Source organism: Anguilla rostrata, chromosome 5 (assembly GCF_018555375.3).
Source record: "Anguilla rostrata isolate EN2019 chromosome 5, ASM1855537v3, whole genome shotgun sequence".
In the NCBI taxonomy this organism is placed as follows: domain Eukaryota; kingdom Metazoa; phylum Chordata; class Actinopteri; order Anguilliformes; family Anguillidae; genus Anguilla; species Anguilla rostrata.
This window is the reverse complement of record NC_057937.1, coordinates 63,629,881-63,650,092: the sequence shown is the minus strand read 5'-3', so window position 1 is coordinate 63,650,092 and position 20,212 is coordinate 63,629,881. Positions and strand designations below refer to the sequence as shown.

At 43.7% G+C, this 20,212-nt stretch overlaps 3 protein-coding genes and 2 long non-coding RNA genes across 8 annotated transcripts in view; 3 read left to right on the top strand and 2 right to left on the bottom strand.

The window, feature by feature from the left end:
* Positions 1-17,859, top strand: part of LOC135255949 (uncharacterized) — a 31,028-nt gene extending 13,169 nt beyond the window's left edge. Inside the window, exon 2 of the long non-coding RNA XR_010330324.1 lies at positions 17,632-17,859. This is a non-coding gene — a long non-coding RNA (uncharacterized LOC135255949). The remainder of the gene's footprint in view (positions 1-17,631) is intronic.
* LOC135255947 (T-lymphocyte surface antigen Ly-9-like) overlaps positions 1-20,212 on the top strand; it is a 227,919-nt gene that overhangs the window by 24,354 nt on the left and 183,353 nt on the right. The window lies entirely within an intron of this gene.
* LOC135255946 (titin-like) overlaps positions 1-20,212 on the bottom strand; it is a 222,530-nt gene that overhangs the window by 40,313 nt on the left and 162,005 nt on the right. The gene's annotated exons all lie outside the window — the stretch shown is intronic.
* On the top strand, positions 2,335-9,913 carry LOC135255948 (SLAM family member 8-like). Of its 2 annotated transcripts, XM_064337787.1 has the most exons (5): positions 2,336-2,437; positions 5,109-5,396; positions 5,882-6,145; positions 8,266-8,395; positions 9,280-9,913. In XM_064337787.1, the coding sequence occupies exons 1-5, from the start codon at positions 2,395-2,397 to the stop codon at positions 9,329-9,331; spliced, it is 777 nt and encodes a 258-aa protein (XP_064193857.1). In that variant the 5' UTR covers positions 2,336-2,394; the 3' UTR covers positions 9,332-9,913. The 2 variants fall into 2 exon arrangements, with proteins under 2 accessions (XP_064193858.1, XP_064193857.1); XM_064337788.1 differs by lacking the exons at positions 8,266-8,395; positions 9,280-9,913 and adding an exon at positions 6,930-8,257 and having other exon boundaries at positions 2,335-2,437.
* On the bottom strand, positions 9,160-12,856 carry LOC135255952 (uncharacterized). Of its 2 annotated transcripts, none has more exons than XR_010330328.1 (3): positions 10,536-12,856; positions 10,347-10,415; positions 9,160-9,325 (listed from the first exon to the last, which is right to left on the bottom strand). It is a non-coding gene; the product is annotated as an uncharacterized LOC135255952 (long non-coding RNA). The 2 variants fall into 2 exon arrangements; XR_010330329.1 differs by having other exon boundaries at positions 10,347-10,412.

Genomic DNA, 20,212 nt, shown 5'->3' with positions numbered 1-20,212 from the left:
GTATGCTGGAGTAGTAAGGCAGTATGCTGGAGTAGTAAGGCAGTATGCTGGAGTAGTAGGCAGTATGCTGGAGTAGTAATGCAGTATGCTGGAGCAGCAGGCAGTATGCTGGAGTAGCAGGCTGTATGCTGGAGCAGTAGACAGTATGCTGGAGTAGTAGGCTATCTGAACAGCTGCCAGCAGGCTATTACAACTCAAAGAGCAGCGCTGCTATGGTCACTGACCATGAGTAAACCTCAGATGGGCTGCTTGTTTCAGCTGACTCGTGGTTTTGATGTTTCTAGTTTATTCTGATTTCAGTGTTTTGCAAATGATTAATCCCCTAAGCAGTCAGGGACTAAGCAAGTATTTTGAATTAAAACGGCACATAGCTTGAAATCTTAAAGGGTCTTTTTTGCCGCATTTTGCAAAATGTTTGAAAAATTATTTTTTTAATTGATGAAAAACATCTGAAACATCCTCAACTCATATATATGAAATATCCTTCGCGCCTGTTGCACCGAACTCCAACTCTCCCGCTCTGGACTTGATTGCTATGCCTGAATGAAAAAGATGCGCAACCGTAGTTCTCTTTTACCCGAATATTCGCGTAAACTTTGCTGACGTCACGCTGAGCTGCGTGCCTCAAGTTGCAATGTGGAATTACACCGCCAGAGGCCCCCCACAGCTCAGAAATGTAACTACTTTGGAGATCTTAAAAATGCTTCCGTTGAGGTTTGGGTTATGAGTACTGATTACTGAAGCGTGCACCTAAAATACATATTTTTGATAAAAGCAGTATACACTGGCATATTCCTCTGCATTCCTTGGGGGGGGGGGGGGGGGGGGGGCGGATAGAGCAAAATAGTAATAAAAATCCTTATAGTAAATGATTTCTTAAAAATAATTTTTATATTTTGTGCACAAACAACACGCTCACCTGCCACGCCACATAGCACTTCAACAATCCATGAATTTCTGACCATCTACACGCCATTGCAATGTAAATGTAAAAGGCAGTCGTATGGAAATGAAAAGGCGCGGCTTGTGGGATTCTGAACTGGTTCAAGATGGTTAAGATGTGTGTTCGGCACTTCTAGCTGGTTTTAACCGGCCTGTGACTGGTTAAAGTTGGGGCATATTTCGCGAAGCATGATTACCGAGTTAGCTGAATAACACTGAGTAAAACCCAGGCTGTTTAGGCTGGTATAAACTGTAATGTTCAGCGATATTTTGTAAAAATCAGTTTTTCTATTACTTTTATTTTTACAGCATTAGCATACCGGTCAGGCTCTCATTACCAACACACTGCAATAAGGGGAAGTAGGTCTGGGGTGAAAGGAGCATTTTACCGACTTCAGCGAAAATTCAGCAGAAGTTCTGACTCACTGTGGTTTCTCGATCTTGCGGTTGTCACTCCACTGCCTGTCCTAGCACGACCGCGACAACAACACCAAGTTTACTTGAAGGCGTCGTTAAAATGAATTTGCCGCAGACAGTAACTTCAAGTAATTGTGACGTGTCGTGTTTGGTTGGTTAAAATGTACAAACAATATTGTTCACTTTAGTGGGCGCAAATTAAATGCGAAAATTAATATGGTTTCCCAAAAAATAGAATTAAAAGATCTGAATTAGGTGGATAACATTGGTCGTTGAACTGTGCATTTATGTGCATATAAACGATTGTGGTTCTCCGCGTGGTTTCCGGTTTGTCTTATCAATGTGGAGACCAATGACCCGGCGTTAAAGACTCGGTCTGTCGTGTCAGCTTCTTTCGGCTGGCCGCTGACACCACGTGTTTCCCTGATAAGACTGCACGCTGAAACCCGTTTCACACTAACTGTAGAAGATGGGTTATGTTCTCTACAGGGCTGTTCCTTTGTAGCGTCCCGCCACCTGTGGTGTAGGCTTGCAGCACTGGGGTCTTTAAGCGCAACAGGCTAACGGCGCTTTGTCAGTATTAACAGGTGTTTGTTAGCTCACGCACGTACCATGGGAAATGTCCATTGTACACAAGGGGCATTTACCCTGCAGGGGCGTTTGACTGCAGTGAGCTCCACCTTGACCAGTGGTACATGCAGCAGCACAAGACAGAATCAAATCTACAAGCCTTCACTCACGCAATTTGGGCAAATTTTTATTGGGTAAATTCAGAATCTTACTAAATATTTGCAAATCATAGAGCTTTCCCTTATGATCTGTGGGAAAAAATGTGTGTGTGCGTGTGTGTCTGTGTGTGTGCATGTGTGCATGTGTGTGTGTCTGTACGTGTGTGCATGTGCGTGTGTGTGTGTGTGTGCCTGCATAAGTGTGTGTTTGTGGTGTGATGTGGTAGGGTGGGGTCAAAAAGAGAAGTTTAGATTCAGGAAGTCCAAGCTGCAGTTTCGGCCAGTGAAACCCTTATTTCAGAGCAACATGAGAGCAGCCGTTATTCTGTTATATACCTGTTTGATTGCAGGTAGGACCCTGTTATACTGTTATATACCTGTTTGAGTTCAGGTAGGACCCTTTTATACTGTTATATACCTGTCAGAGTGCAGGTAGGACTCTGTTATACTGTTATATACCTGTTTGAGTTCAGGTAGGACCCTTTTATACTGTTATATGCCTGTCAGAGTGCAGGTAGGACTCTACTATACTGTTATATACCTGTTAGAGTGCAGGTAGGACTCTGCTACACTGTTATATACCTGATAGAGTGCAGGTAGGACTCTGCTGTACTGTTATATACCTGTCAGAGTGCAGGTAGGACTCTGCTATACTGTTATATACCTGATAGAGTGCAGGTAGGACTCTGCTATACTGTTATATACCTGTTTGATTGCAGGTAGGGCCCTGTTATACTGTTATATACAGGGGTAAAATGAATTGGGATTTGGGAGGTGGCTGGACCCTGAGATCCGGTGGGAGGTGGGTGAAAAAAGGTACAAACCAATGAATGTCTCAGCCTAAAATAGTTGTATCTTTAATGTATTGTGCACATAATTTTAATTAAGGAAATCGATGTTTTAAAAGGAATGTATACTATTGATGCAAGCTTTTACATAAAATAATTCAAGTCTATTGAGTGTCATTAATGCTGAGAATTTTTTTTACCCACGAAAATAATCGGTCATCCTCTTTTGTCCTCCCTTTCTTCGTCCTTTATCCATCTTTCTTAAACTGTCGAATTGAAACAAAATAAGCGGCGACTGGCGAGCTGAAACTTTCCGTTAAACTAATCATTGATCTCAAAACTGTTTTAATTAATTTTCAATGATTAACAAGCATGCAAACGATGTGCCTAATCAATTGGAAAGTGACACACAGCTTCTTCGCATTGTGTTAGGGAGATTAAATGATTTAGAAAAATCTGTTTTAATCTCTAAGCAGTAGCATAATCTTCTCCTGATTTTCCTTGAGTATCAATGCAATTAATCCACAAAATAGGCTACTCAATACTATCATATATAGCCAGCTCTCCCCAAATAGGCAGTTTTAGCAAGTAGCCTAGGCCTTATAGCCTACATTTATTTTAATTTGCAGTACGAAATTGTGCACATTTTTAATCAACATTATTTGTGGATACATGCACTTCTTTCTCTGCACTCCTATTCATGGCAAATATATGCAATGCGTAGATTGTAAACAGAATTGAAGTGCACGTTTTGTTTTTTGCTGGTTATTCTGAAAGGTAACACGGTAGATAACAGACTGGTGTATTTTGTTTGTTAATTGTAGACTACTTGGTGATTAAAACAAATTTTTAACGGACAAATTGAATTTATGATTTACCCTTGAAGACGCTGTGTGTTAGGCCACTTGCCATTTGATTAGTCCAATCGTTGGCATGCTTGATAATAAAGGAAAATTACTGATGAAAACAGGTTGAGATCAATGATTAGTTTAAAGGAAAGTTTTGCGCCCCACCAATTTTCAGCTCACCAGTCGCCAGATTGTATGTGGGAAATATTCAATCCAGCAACCAGCTGATTTTGGTCAAGCAATCAAAATTTACCGTTAATAATAGCTGGCGTTCGTGGGGGCTGTTTATTCATCTTTCTTTAAAATGTTGCATAGATGAAATGACATGTTAATGAAATTACCTACCGTGTCCACTTCCAAACAATGAAGACAATCAATGATATTTTTCTTTCTGTGCTGTCTATATAAACGACTGTTCCTCCTGAGTTTTTTTTCTTCGAATTTTTGATTGGTTGAACGAGTAAATGGCTAGAGGGAACACGTGGACTGGAGCTACAAAAAATGGACTGGATTGTCAGAGTTATTTGTAAAACTTATTCAAAATTATTTATTTATTTACCAAAGGTGGGTGGACACCCACATCCACCCCCAATTTAACCCCTGGTTATATACCTGTTTGATTGCAGAGAGGACTGTTACACTGTTATAAACCTGTTAGAGTGCAGCTGGGACTGTTATACTGTTACATACTGTGAGCTTTATAATGTGTGGCACAAAGACATACGGTGAGCTACCAATTACAGAGGAGGAGTTATACTGTTATATGCTTGTTAGGGAGGGAGGTCTGTTTGGTTAGTAACATGTACCAGGTGCATTAGAAATGTATATCTTAACCAGGTCTGATGTTTGGTTCATTTGTTTAAAAAAAAATCATAAATATGCAGAACATTTCCATAACAACAGACCCATCTCCTAACAACACAAACTGCTTTGCATCTTTTGTGTGACTTAGCTATGAGGGGGCGACATAGCTCAGGAAGTAAGTGTGGTTGTCTGGCAGTCGGAGGATTGCCAGTTCGATCCCCGCCCTGGGCGTGTCGAAGTGTCCCTGAGCAAGACACCTAACCCCTAACTGCTTTGGTGAATGAGAGGCATCAATTGTAAAGCACTTTGGATAAAAGCGCTATATAAATACAGTCCATTGACCATTTGAGCTGTTAAACAGACCAACAGCGAAGATAAACTACAGCTGCCTCTTCTCCCATTCCTGTTTCCCTCCTTCTATCTCTCATCCCTCTTTCCTGTGTATCTCTTTCCCTCCCACTCTCTCTCTCTTTTCCTCACTTTCTCTTCCTCTCTTCTGTCTCCCACTCTTTCTCTCTTTCCCTCCATCTTTTCTTCGGTTTCTCTCCCTCCCACTCTCTCCCTCTGTCCTCTCTCTCCAGATGTGTGCGTCACCTCTGTCCAATCGAAAATCCTGAACGGCATTTTGGGACAGACGATCACTTTCCCCTCAGTGGTGAAGGAGATTGGCTTCATTTTCAAAAATAAGAGTGAAATTGCAACAGTGGCCGGTGAGATCGAGCCCACCGATGACCGCTATGGCACCCGGCTGCAGTGGAACAGCAGCACTGGACTCTTCTCCCTGACTGACCTGAGGAGGGGGGACTCTGGAGAGTACGGGGTACAGCACAAGGATGGCAAAACCGATGACTACCAGCTGGTTGTGTGGGGTGGGTGTCTCCACCTGGTACTGCTGCGCTGTGCTGAGGCAGCTGTGTGATGTGATTGACCCTTACTTATTGTACGTCTGCCAAATAAATGAAATGTAATGTATGTGCATGTTGAGTCTCTGACATGAAAACCAGGCAGAGACAACAGGAGCCCATCTCTGGAGGGAGTGTCAAAGGCTCACACACAGAGTGGAGTTAGGGGTCAGTGTTACTGGTCAGTGTTGAAGGCTCACACACAGAGTGGAGTTAGGGGTCAGTGTTGAAGGCTCACACACAGAGTGGAGTTAGGGGTCAGTGTTATCGGTCAGTGTTGAAGGCTCACACACAGAGTGGAGTTAGGGGTCAGTGTTGAAGGCTCACACACAGAGTGGAGTTAGGGGTCAGTGTTATCGGTCAGTGTTGAAGGCTCACACACAGAGTGGAGTTATGGGTCAGTGTTGCTGGTCAGTGTTGAAGTCCCTCCCTGCTGTTGTATCTCTGCACAGATCCAGTACCCAGACCACAGGTGTCCAGCAGAAACAGGATGAAACCCAGCTGCAGTGTGCTGTGCTCTGTGGAGAATGGGAGAGAGGTCACCCTGTCCTGGCACAGAGAGGGGCAGACACTGTCCCACACCAGCAGCCCTAATTTCAGCTCCCCCCTGTCCGTCCCTCTGGAGATAGAAACGAACAGCGCCCCCTACAGCTGCGTGGCAACAAACCCTGTCAGTAATAAGACTGTCACAGTCAGACCTGAAGAGCACTGCTTTGGTGAGAAACTGTGAAGTTTCTGTATTTAACTGTTTATCTGCACTGTGAGAATGTCTGTTATGGTTTGGTTATGATCCAACTCTACAGCCTCTGATTTAGAAAGTAAGGCATATTTTTATTCCCGATTCTGAACATGTATGCATGTGGGTGTGTGTGTTTATGTGTGTTTGTGTTTATGCTTGTGTGTGTGTGTGTGTGTGTGTCTGTACTGTGTCAGTTATACTGTGCTGTGTGTCAGTGATGCTGTGTGTCAGTTATACTGTGCTGTGTGTCAGTGATGCTGTGTGTCAGTTATACTGTGCTGTTTGTCAGTGATGCTGTGTGTCAGTTATACTGTGCTTTGTGTGTCTGTGGTGCTGTGTGTCAGTGATGCTGTGCTGTACAGTTGAGGCCAAAAGTTTACATACACGCAGGCTAAAGATATTCAAACTCAGTTTTTCACAACTCCACACATTTCATGTCACCATACATTTCTTTTGGCAAGTCAATTAATGCATCTACTTTGCTCACATCAGAGGTCATTTTAAATCAATCAATTAGAGACAGATTTATTTCAGCTTTAATTCACTATATCAGAATTCCAGTGGGTCAAAAGATTACATACACCAAATTGACTGTCTCTTTAAATGGTATGGAAGATTCCAGAAATTGATGTAATGATTTTCAGAAGCTTTTGATTACCCAGTAGACATAATTAGGAATTAATTGGGAGTTAATTGGCACCTGTATCTGTATTTAAGGGCCTACCTTTAGAGCCACTGCCTTTTTGCTCTTGATACCATAGGAAAATCCAAGCAACTCAGCCAGGACCTCAGAAAAAGTCCAGTTCCAAACAACTGAAGGTACCATAAGCATCTGAATAAACAATTGTATGCAAATATAAAAATCTTGGGACCACAAAGACACTGCGTCATTCAGGAAGGAGGTACAAATTATCTCCCAAGGCTGAACTAACTTTTGTCTGAAAGGTTCAACTGAACCCCAAGACAACAACAAAGGAACTGGCGAAGGAGTTGGAGGCATCAGGTACTAAAGTATCTACATCCACCATTAAGAGATTCCTAGATCACCATGGCCTGAAAGGCTGTCACGCAAGGAAGAAGCCCCTACTCCAAGACCGGCATAAAAAAGCCAGAATGAAGTTTTCAGGTGATCACCAGGACAAAGACCCAGCCTTTTGGAGGAGTGTTCTCTGGTCAGATGAAACAAAAATGGAACTGTCTGGCCATAATGATCAGCGCTGTGTATGGAGGAAAAAGGATGAGGCTTTTAATCCGAAGAACACCATCCCAACTGTGAAGCATGGGGGTGGCAGCATCTTGTTGTGGGGGTGTTTTGTTGGAAAATAGACCTGTGCACTTCAGAAAATAGATGCCATGTCATGTGTGTAAGTGATGCTGTACTGTATGTCAGTGGTAAATGGTAGGTAAATGGAATGCATTTATATAGCGCTTTTATCCAAAGCGCTTTACAATTGATGCCTCTCATTCACCAGAGCAGTTAGGGGTTAGGTGTCTTGCTCAAGGACACTTCGACACGCCCAGGGCGGGGTTTGAACCGGCAACCCTCCAACTGCCAGACAATCGGTCTTAGCTCCTGAGCTATGTCGCCCCACAGTGGTGCTGTGTGTAAGTGATGCTGTTCTGTTTGTCATTGGTGCTGTGTGTAAGTGATGCTGTTCTGTGTGTCATTGGTGCTGTGTGTAAGTGATACTGTGCTGTGTGTCAGTGATTCTGTGTCAGTGATGCTGTGCCTTGTGTCAGTAATGATACAGTATATGTGTTGGTGGTGCAGTTTAGTGTGTCATTGATGCTGTGCTGTGTGTCAGTGAGGCTGTTTGTGTGTGTGTCAGTGATGCTCTGTGTGTCAGTTGTGCTCTGTGTCAGTGATGCTGTGTGTGTGTCAGTTATGATCTGTGTCAGTGATGCTGTGTGTGTGTGTGGCAGTGATACTCTGTGTCAGTGATGCTGTGTGTGTGTCAGTTATGCTCTGTGTCAGTGATGCTGTGTGTGTGGGTGTCAGAGGGTAAGGAGCAGCAGTCTGTAGGGAGGAGATAAAGACACTGTAAGGAGGTGTGACACTCTCTCTCTCTCCCTCTCTTTCTCTTTCTCTCTCTCTAGGTCATGGTCCCCATGATGCTCTGCTGTATATAATGTTTGTGTTGAGGCTGGTGGAGTTTGTGTTGGTGACCCTGGCTGTCGGTCTTTTAATCCATCAGTACAGAAAAGGAAGAATTCTTACTTTGCCCAGGTAACCGCACCTGTCACTGTTACAGACTTCCTGTCTTATACCAGCAGTAATAATGTTGTTATACCAGCATTATTTTTAGTCATATACCAGCAGTATTAATGTTCTTATACCAGCAGTATTAATGTTCTTATACCAGCAGCATTAATGTTCTTATACCAGCAGTATTAATGTTCTTATACCAGCAGTATTAATGTTCTTATACCACCAGCAGCATTAATGTTCTTATACCAGCAGCATTAATGTTCTTTTACCAGCAGTATTAATGTTCTTATACCAGCAGCAGCATTAATGTTCTTATACCAGCAGTATTAATGTTCTTATACCAGCAGTATTAATGTTCTTATACCAGCAGCAGCATTAATGTTCTTATACCAGCAGCATTAATGTTCTTTTACCAGCAGTATTAATGTTCTTATACCAGCAGCAGCATTAATGTTCTTATACCAGCAATATTAATGTTCTTATACCAGCAGTATTAGTGTTTTTATACCAGCAGTATTAATGTTCTTATACCAGCAGTATTAATGTTCTTATACCAGCAGCATTAATGTTCTTATACCAGCAGTATTAATGTTCTTATACCAGCAGCATTAATGTTCTTATACCAGCAGTATTAATGTTCTTATACCAGCAGCATTAATGTTCTTATACCAGCAGTATTAATGTTCTTATACCAGCAGCATTAATGTTCTTATACCAGCAGCATTAATGTTCTTATACCAGCAGCATTAATGTTCTTATACCAGCAGTATTAATGTTCTTATACCAGCAGCATTAATGTTCTTATACCAGCAGTATTAATGTTCTTACACCAGCAGCATCAGTGTTCTTATACCAGCAGTATTATGTTCCTTCTCTGACCATGTTTCCCTCATTGGTTGCAGCACTGAGAGGAGAAGACGAAGAAGATCTTCTGAGACAGTTACAGAGCTGTAACACAAAAATACACATGCAGTCACCTTCATAACTCACAAGTCAATCAGAAATGGTTTGCCACATTGTTTGCAGCACTGAGAAAAGAGGCAGGAGGAGATATCAGGAGGCAGACACATCACTGTAGGCACACGCACACACACACACACACACACACACACACATATACATACATAGGCACACGCACACACACACATGCATGCGCGCGCACACACACACACACAGGCACGCATGCACACACACACACACACAGACGCACACAGACACACACACTCACTCACACACGCTCGCACACACACACAAACACATACATACACACACGAATGCCAATTTTCCATTTAACTTTAAAAATTTGCTATGAATTATGAGTACCTGTGTATTGTACACAGTATGGCAGCTGACTGTAATGTAGAATGTAGGGAGTGATGATCCAGCCAAATATACAAGGGCATGATCTTTCTGCAAACAAAACAAACAAACCTGCAGTGCTTTCACCGAAAGCTTCTATTTATTTGGGGAAAATGTAAATGTTTTGTTAAATGTATAACTTCTGTACTTAAAGGATTAAATGGTAACATACTGACACCTTTTATCCTGCACATTTTATTTTACATTTTTCTCCTTGGCTGCTTCTCGCTGTGTTGTTCAGCAGGAAAGAGGAACAGCTTCCAGACAGAGCTTTCCGGTACTCTGCGTTACTGAGTGGTTATTTTTAACTGTTTTCACCCTGCAGTTCGGCAGCTGAGCTGCACAGTCACTGTGTCAGGAGTGCCTTTCATGCGCAGCTGGAGCAGACGGACTACTGCATAGCTAATGACCCACCGAGGCAGAATATTAACACACACATACAGAGGGAGAACATTAACACACACGTACAGAGGGAGAACATTAACACACACATACAGGGGGAGAACATTAACATTGCATTACACAGATTTAGCAGACGCTCCTATCCAGTTGTTATAAATGTATCCATTTATACAGCTTGATCTATTCTGAAGCAATGCAGGTTAAGTACCTTGCACAAGGGTACAACGACAGTGTCCTTTGGTAACAAGCCCAGTTCCTTTCCCACTGTGGTACACTGCTAACACAAACAAACAGCAAGAGAACATTAACACACACAGACAAGGGGGGAACATAAACACACACATACGAGAGAACATTAACACACACATACTGCAGGAGAAGATTAATACATACGTACAGAGGGAGATTAACACACACATAAAGAAGTTGTTACGGATGGTTCCCTGACAGAAGCTTGAACCCAGGTCTCTTGGTTGGGAGTCCTGTGTACTAATCACCAACCCACTTGACTAGGAGCGTAGAATCAAGAGCAGAGAACAAGAGCAGGCTTGACAAACAAAGTGGACTTTTCCAAAGAAAAGTTTTGATGCAGGCTTCATTTCCGGCAATCCAGATTTTTACTCGAGACTTACACAGAGGCAGGCAAACTCAAGACTAAGCAATGAACACAACCGAAGGGAGAACTAATATAGGGAAGAACACAGGTGCAAAGAATCACAAATCAACACAGGTGAAATCAGTAAGTCAAAAGAACACAAAATATGATGACGTCGCCCTCTGGTGACCCGTGGAGGAAACAGCAGCCAATGATTATGTCGCTCTCCGGCGACCAGTAGAGAAGTAGCACATTAACACACACATAAATAAGTAGAACATTAGGATACACATATAGAGGGAGAAATTTAACACACACATACAGAGGTAGAACATTAACACACACATACAGAGGGAGAACATTAACACACATACAGAAGTAGAACATTAACACACACGTACAGAGGGAGAATATTAACACAGACATATAGAGCGAGAACATTAACACACACACAGGGGGAGAACATTAACACACACACATACAGAAGTAGAATATTACCACACACAGAGATAGAACATTAACACACACATACAGCAGGAGAACATTGTAGAAAAGCTTAATAACAAATTTAATTCTACTGTTGCCATCCTTTTGGAGCGCACTATATGTCAGTCCATATGGCAAGCCAATCACTAATCTTGACTGTGAGTCATGTGACCTTAGTCGCATGCTTGATATTAAATAGACCCAAACACAGAGAACAAAGCGTTATCTTAAAGCGATTCGTATGTGGCTGAATGATGTAACAGAACTCTGATTGATCAGTTGGCCTAGTGAAGATATGCAGGGATTGTTCCAGAAGCTGGTGTCCTAAGTGAGTGCCCATAACAGCGGAGGGAGCTTTAAATATAGCACACTGCACACTGTACGCTGGCCCTGTGTGTGTCCCTGTGTGTGGCCCTGTGTGTGGCCCTCTGCATGGCCCTGTGTGTGGCCCTGTGTGTCCCCCTGTGTGTGGCCCTGTGTGTGGCCTCTTCTGCTCCTTTTGGAAGATTTAATCAAACACAGATATTCTACTGGTCACCATACGATCCACTCTCACACTGTACTGTACCTGAGCCATTTACAGCTACAGCACACAGACCTGTCTGAGAAACCACATCATCACCCTCAGTCTGTTCATGAGTCTTTTAGCCCTTTCAAACCACTGTCTCAAGGTGATTGGTCAGAAAGCCACACTGTCTCAAGGTGATTGGTCAGAAAGCCTCACTGTCTCAAGGTGATTGGTCAGAAGGCCTCACTGTCTCAAGGTGATTGGTCAGAAAGCCTCACTGTCTCAAGGTGATTGGTCAGAAAGCCTCACTGTCTCAAGGTGATTGGACAGAAAGCCTCACTGTCTCAAGGTGATTGGTCAGAAAGCCTCACTGTCTCAAGGAGATTGGTCAGAAAGCCTCACTGTCTCAAGGTGATTGGTCAGAAAGCCTCACTGTCTCAAGGTGATTGGTCAGAAAGCCTCACTGTCTCAAAGTGACTGACAGTACTGAACACAGCAGGCAGGCCCAGGAGGGTGAGGGTGGAGCTGCCCGGAGAGGGACTGAGAGGAGGGCAGTTTCAGTGCAGCGGATTGGTTGGAATCAAAGTTGTTGTTTCGTAGAAGGGAAAGACACAGCTGGTATTTTAGTGGGAATTTCCTGAGAGGAACTCTGAGGTTTGATGAATTGTAATTTCCTGTAATCGTTCAAGTTTGGGCTTGAAATGATGTTTGCTTCTGGATTCTCACTAACTGCCATGTGAAAAGTTGCCTCAGTTGTAGTTTCAGTGCAATCAATCAACCTTTAGCAGTATGAACAAACAGAATAGACAAATTCCCTTTTATAAAATTAAGTACAGTGTGACAACTAACTTCTCACTGAGAAGGAGCTCTGTGTCTTTTGCATTGTGTATCCAACTCAATCTTGTAGAAACGAGACGGTTAATCCGTTCAGGATCAGAAAGAGAGGACCAGAGAGTGATCTGATTGGAATTTCACATTTATAAAGGAGATTAATGTAGTTTAGAATTACTGTGGCGATCTCAGGGTGAGCACTGTAAACTGAAGGAAGGAGCTGCAGGAATGACTTAGCTGAAGGTACTCTGATATCAGGAAGTGTTTATATCCACAAAAACCTGGGAATGTGTGGAACAGCCTGCACACAGAATTTGTGGAACAGCCTGCACAGAGAGCTGGGAGTGTGTGGAACAGCCTGGCAGAGTACTGGGAGTGTGTGGAACAGCCTGACAGAGAGCTGGGAGTGTGTGGAACAGCCTGACATTATAACATTACATTACATTATAGGCATTTAGCAGACGCTCTTATCCAGAGCGACGTACAACAAGTGCATAGGTTTCATGATGTAGAGGCGCAAAAGAAACACTAGAGTGAAGTAAGGATCGTAGTGCCAGAAGTGACCACATCGATCAGGACTCCAACCCTGTAGAGTAAGCTTGTTCAGCAAGCAAGAATCCTACCAAGTACAAACTAGCACTGGAATCACACCTAATCATACAAAAACAATCCTGCCAGATACACTAACATAATCAAATTATCCTAGCTAGGTACAGTGAGCTGAACTATAGGCTAGGGAGGGGTGGGGAGAGGTGCAGCCTGAAGAGATGAGTCTTCAGTCTGCGTTTGAAAGTGGTGAGATTCTCTGCTGTTCTGACCGTCACGGGGAGGTCATTCCACCAGCGAGGGGCCAGGACAGACAGCAGACGGGAGCGGGAAGTGCAGACGCGAAGAGGGGGAGGTGCCAAGCGTCCAGAGGTGGCAGAACGGAGAGGTCTGGCTGGTGTGTAGGGTCTGATGATCCTCTGAATGTACCCTGGTGCTGACCCCTTAGCTGCCTGGTATGCAAGCACCAAGGACTTAAATTTGATGCGAGCCATAACAGGCAGCCAGTGGAGGTCAGTGAGCAGGGGGGTGACATGGGAATGTCTGGGGAGGTTGTAGACCAGACGCGCTGCAGCATTCTGGATGAGCTGCAGGGGTCTGATGGCGGATGCTGGCAGACCAGCCAGTAGCGAGTTGCAGTAGTCCAAGCGGGACAGGACCATCGCTTGAACCAGGAGCTGGGTTGCGTAGGTGGTGAGGAAGGGCGGATTCTCCGGATGTTGTACAGGAAGAACCTGCACGTTCGACTCACCGCCGTGATGTTCTGGGAGAGGGACAGTCTGTTGTCCATCACCACTCCAAGGTTTTTTGCGGTGGGTGATGATGACACCACAGTGTCCCCCAGGGAAATAGAAAAGTCGAGAAGGTTAGAGGATGGAGCAGGGATGAAGATCATCTCCGTCTTGCCTGGGTTCAGCTTAAGATGGTGGTTATCCATCCAGCTCTGGATGTCCCTCAGGCAAGCAGAGATGCGAGCAGAGACCTGAGTGTCAGAGGGCGGGAAGGAGAGAAAGAGTTGGGTGTCATCGGCATAACAATGATAGGACAACCCATGGGCAGAGATTACAGGACCAAGAGATTGGGTGTACAGGGAGAATAGGAGGGGACCAAGGACAGAGCCCTGGGGAACTCCTGTGGCAAGGGGGCGAGGTGCTGATACTGCACCAGCCCAGGCGACTTGGAAGGAGCGACCGGAGAGGTAGGACTCAATCCAGTCTAGTGCTGTGCCACAGATCCCCATAGCTGCCAGGGAGGACAGGAGGATGGGATGGTTGACGGTGTCAAAGGCAGCAGAAAGGTCTAGGAGGATCAGGACAAATGAATGGGAGGCTGCTTGTGCGGCGTGAAGCGACTCATTGACCGAGAGGAGTGCGGTCTCTGTCGAGTGGCCAGGTCTGAAGCCAGACTGGTAGGGGTCTAGGAGGTTGTTCAGGGCAGAGGTTGTGACAGAGTGCTGAGAGTGTGTGGAACAGCCTGACAGAGTGCTGAGAGTGTGTGAAACAGCCTGACAGAGCGCTGAGAGTGTGTGGAACAGCCTGACAGAGAGCTTGGAGTGTGTGGTACAGCCTGCATGAGAGGAAGGTGTCATTCCAGCAGATGCTTCCAGAATATTTCAATATTATCATCTCAGCTTCAACAGTGGCATCAGAGATCATGTCGGGTAGTACCAGTAATGGCCACAAGGTGGCAGGGGGTGATCAAATATTGGGAGTTTTGTTGTTATGCACAGCGCGTGCTCCATCTGCTTTCTGATCTGATCAGGAAGAGCAGTCACCGTTTGATTCATCTCTTAGCTCTAAGATTAGCAGCATCCTCCCAGCCGAGTTTACAGGCACATTGCACAGCCTGATGAAGCATTTTCAGTCATTTAATAAACAGACATTTATTGAACATTATAAAAAGTTATAGTTATACCAATTAATTTCTGACCATTTCTTGGGTCAGTTTTAGATTTAAAAATAGTTTTTTAATTGATTTAATCTCCTTTCTCTGGGATGTGCAAACAGGTTTTAGACAGACGCAGTGACATGCAGGAAATCTGAGGACCGGAAGAAGAAATGAGAATTGGAGAAAATAAAAATAACACAGGGGTGACATAGCTCAGGAGGTAAGACCGATTGGCTGGCAGTCGGAGGGTTGCCGGTTCAAACCCCGCCCTGGGCATGTCGAAGTGTCCTTGAGCAAGACACCTAACCCCTAACCCCCAACTGCTCTGGCGAATGAGAGGCATCAATTGTAAAGCGCTTTGGATAAAAGCGCTATATAAATGCAGTCCATTTACCATTTACCATTTACTTTCACAGCTGGCGTGTTTTAGGGAAGTATGCAGTCACTTCCTGTTTCAACTGAAACTGTCTCATATCAGCGACAGAGAAAAGCAAAACAGTCATGATTCCTCTCTCTTTCCCCTTCTGTCTCTCTCTCTCCTCCCTCTCAATTTCAATTCAATATGCTGTATTGGTTCATAAATCGGCACAAAGTACAAGTTAACTTCGATAGAACCAATGCTTGATTAGAGCAAGTGGAGTGTATGTTCTAAATAATTATGTGAAATGAATGAAGCTCCTGAATGAAATTTCTGAAGTAGTAGAAGTAGGTCTTCGCACATTTCGCGATGCTATGATCGCATCGCATACGATCACAATCTGCAGCAGTTTGTCTGCCCGTCGTGAGAAAACTAAAACACACAGCTCTGTCTACACTGGCCTTTACAGACAGACTGTAGACACAGGCTGTTCGGAAATAGCAGGAACACAGCCAACCAATCGCCTTTAGAGTGCATCCAAGCAGGAACACCGCCAACCAATCGCCTTTAGAGTGCAACCAAGCGGGAATACAGCCAACCAATCGCCTTCAGAGTGCAGCCAAGCGGAACACTGCCAACCAATCGCAGGCCATTGAGTGACAGGACAGGATGGTCATGTGACAGCAGGACAGAATCCAGCGCTGGCAGAACACAGGAAGCGCAGTGTCGTGCTGTAACTGTGCAGAACACAGGAAGCGCAGTGAGGTTCTGAAACTGCGCTCAGAGACAACTCTCACTTCCTCTCTTAAACTCCTCAGCAGGTTATCTCCAAAAAATGCACTAAGAGCTGCTTTTAATCAAAGCTTGGATTCGAAAATGAGGGGGAAACAATGGTGAATAACTATTCCACATAGTGAACTATTGCACAACTTGCACAAATAATGTTACAGGATAAATGTAAACATATATGTCTTATTTACAAGTGATTCTAGACAAAAATATTGTATGAGCACTTTTTCCAAAAAAGAATATCCTGATTTAATAAAGCACAGATTCTACCCAATGATTTCCTGTTTGTCTCTTGTTCAGAACACCCCTGTCATCTACAACAGGAAGTGGAGCCCAGACCGTGGGTGCACTCCAATCACTTATCCGTGTTCTTCTAGTATGGAAGGCAAAACGAGTCAAAATACGTGAAATTGACATCTGGGGCTCATTCCATTCCCTTATTTTATTCCTCCTTGTCTCCGAGGTCCTTGACTGACTCAGAAATCGATCGTCATCGTTAGAACAGAGAGATGCCCAAAGGCTGCGTTTGGACAAACTCATTGCTCTAAATGACACAGCTGCCCAGGGCTTCTGACAGTAGGGCAGAGACCGCGGGCAGCCAGGACATGGGCCGCCAGTTTGGACCCAATCCACCACTGAGCGGATTCACAGTAGGGCTGAGACTGTATCAGCTTGGACATGGGATGCCAGTTTGGAGCTCAGCCCATCTCCGAGTGGATTCACAGTGTAGCTGAGACTGTGGGCAGCTTGGACATGGGCCGCCAGTTTGGAGCTGAGTCCTCCTCTGAGAGGATTCACAGTATGGCTGAGACAGTGGGCAGCCTGAAGATGAGCTGCCAGTTTGGAGCCCAGCCCACCTCTGAGTGGAGATCAGTAAAGCCTCCCTTACTGATCTGGGTTCAGTTTCAGCTGATCTGTACACAGAGCCTCCAGATAGGTGCTGACACTTGGGGGGTGTTTCATGAAGTAAGATTACTGAGTTAGCCAGATAACTGCGCTGAGTAAAACCCTGAACAGCTCTTTTTACTTCAGTCCATGTTCCAGCTTTGCATGAGTTCCGGGTTTTACTCAGTTATCAGTTATCCTGCTCTGGGAAACAGGATCCTGCATTTCATCTGAAAGACAGTTTTACAGTACGGCTGCTAGTCAGCAAATTACTCAAACCCACACATAATACACACACATAAAACACACTCATAAACATTCTTTTATTTGAACATGAGCCAATTATAAATGTGAACATTATCACAAATGAAATATATGACCATAATGACTGTATGTAACACACAGACACAACTAAAAAGTTTCAACGTGTAGCTTAAAATCCGTAATAAAATTCAGTAGCATTAAGGAATCCCCACTCTGATGGTTCAGAATTAAAACATCTGAGAGACAGGTGCTCCATGTGTGTCAGTCAAGTGACAGACTCACCTGTTGTGTCATACATGTAGACAGATAGGTACTGATATGATACTGAATTAAACTATAAAAAGGCAGTTATTAAAAACACTGAATTAAACAGGCAATGGAACAGGTTTTCGCATAATGGTGGACAGAGATACACTCATGTCTGTGGCAGCAAATCTTCAGTCTTGAATACAAACAGCTTCATAAAGATCATACGGAATAATACAGAGCTCTACAGGCAACAGTTTATGAAATTCAGAACAATTTACTCCAGTAGCAGGTAGAGCCCCACTGACTTCACACATATCACTGTACTGTAAATTAATCTATTATAAATGGAGCCTCTTTATAAAGTTATCATTTTCCATGAATCACATTAAATAAAAGCATTAGTTGATCTGACAAATTAAATGTCTTCAGATATGAATGTGGAACATTTATTCTTCATGGTATGCACAGATATTACATAAAGTGGCCAGAAGTCATAAAAGCCTAATTAAAAACAATCAGCTATTTGCCTCAGTTCATGACTGGGACTGGGAGAACAGCCAGAGACAGAGGATGACTGCGACTGGGAGAACAGCCTGAGACAGAGGATGACTGGGACTGAGAGAACAGCCTGAGACAGAGGATGACTGGGACTGAGAGAACAGCCTGAGACAGAGGATGACTGGGACTGAGAGAACAGCCTGAGACAGAGGATGACTGGGACTGGGAGAACAGCTGCAAAACTGCTCAATTTCCTGCAGCACTGACTCATCTGCAGAAGAGAAACAGGGAAAAAACCCATCAAGACCCTTTGTAACCTCTCACCTTCGGCCTCACAACATTTTTTAAGGTATTGCGAAAAAGAGACTGTTTATGAAACCTGTGTATAAATGGCAAGTTATAAGACCAGGTAAAACACTCATTACAAAGACAACAGCAGCTTAATTGAATAAAGGCGGCAATCACTGTCCGGTCTCTTGGCTGTAGTCATAAGTATTGTTACATATATTTACTTAAGTGGGCAGTATAATCTAAACAACGCACAAAGTTTCCAGAAACGAACCTCCCGCAAACATGATGCCAAACACTGTTGCCATACTTGATACAAAGTTCATGTTCTTTGTTTTATGTCACCCCACATCACTGAGCGGCAGTGTAGTATAATGGCTAAGGAGCTGATGCAGGCTAAGTTACCTTGAGCAAGGTATTTAACCTGCATTGCTCCTGTATATATTCATCTGTATAACTGGATATAATGTGAGTTACTCTGGATAAGAGCGTCTGCTAAATGCCTGTAATGTAATGTAACATCGCTGAGGGGTGCATAATCTCACAAACTTGTCATGCAGATTGTACCAAGTTGCTTTGCATGGAATTCCATGGAAATCATGGAATTTGAGTACAACTCGTTCTCTTTAAAATCTCTGCGCGATTGATCATAAAGAGGACGACATTCTTGCATGAGTTTAGCAACTCTTAATTCAAAAGTATTCATCTCAAAAGCATTCCAGTAATGACGATGATGCTACTACGGTCATGTCTAGATAGGATAAGGTACAGGAGATTTCAGGAAGTGTTGTCCTATCGAATAGGTTCACCATGATAGAAGAATAGAATTAAATAGAATTAAATTGAGGAAATGTTGGCCTCACTTGTCAAATTAAGGACAAATAATTTGGACAGAAAGGTATCCAAATAAGAGATGAGGAAAGGATGGGGAAACTAATAACGAGGTTGATTTTATTTGGCTACCTTTCTGTCAAAAAAATTTGGTTAACAAATGAAGTCAAACATTCCTTTGTGAAGGAGGAATGATGAAGGATATAGTCTGGGCAAACCCATCAGATAAGACACCCTTACCAAAATCTGCTGTATCCCATCAAGACACAACCGTTGGGCTGCAGCAGGCTACAGTGAAGAAGATAAAACTCTCATACCCACCCACCCATCCAGAGGTCAAAGTTCATTCTCACTCAGCATGCTCAAACCAGGCGACTGCACAGCATCACAATCAGCATCAGGCACAGGCTCCACATTTTAGACCCCTCGGTCTGCCAGATACCCGCAGCTCCACCTGGGAACAGGTAAGGACAGGTGAGAACATATGCAAACACAGTACACAAATATCAGATATCAATAAATAATAAGATTAATGTGGGACTGTGTGAAATGGCTGGAAATAAGGGGACTGAGAGGACAGCAAACAGATAGAGAATACAGTAAATACAGCAAAGATAAATGAAAAATATTAACATCATTAACAGGCCCCTGCCCTCTGAGCCCAACATGTGCATTTTAGAAGATACTGCAGTGCAACAGTATAACCAGCAATACAGGTCTGAATTTAGTTGAGCTACAGTTGTACTTTGCAAACACTTAATAACACACTCCAACATTCAGACATTCAGAGAATATGGGATCAAAGTTCAGTTCCACCAAATCAAGAGGACAACTACAAGTCATGTGCCTTATGATCCTCACAAGTCTTTCAAGCCTCCTGTCTCCAATTTCATTTCAGTTGCAGGTACAAACAGGTATGAACAGTTGTGAGTCAGAATGAGGTAAGCTCACCTCTGCAGTGGTCCTCCAAATTGACTGAGGTCTTGTCATTACTGACAGAGTTATTCGCCTCACAGGTATAATTTCCTCTTCCCAGCGCAGCCTGAATTTGATCCCAAT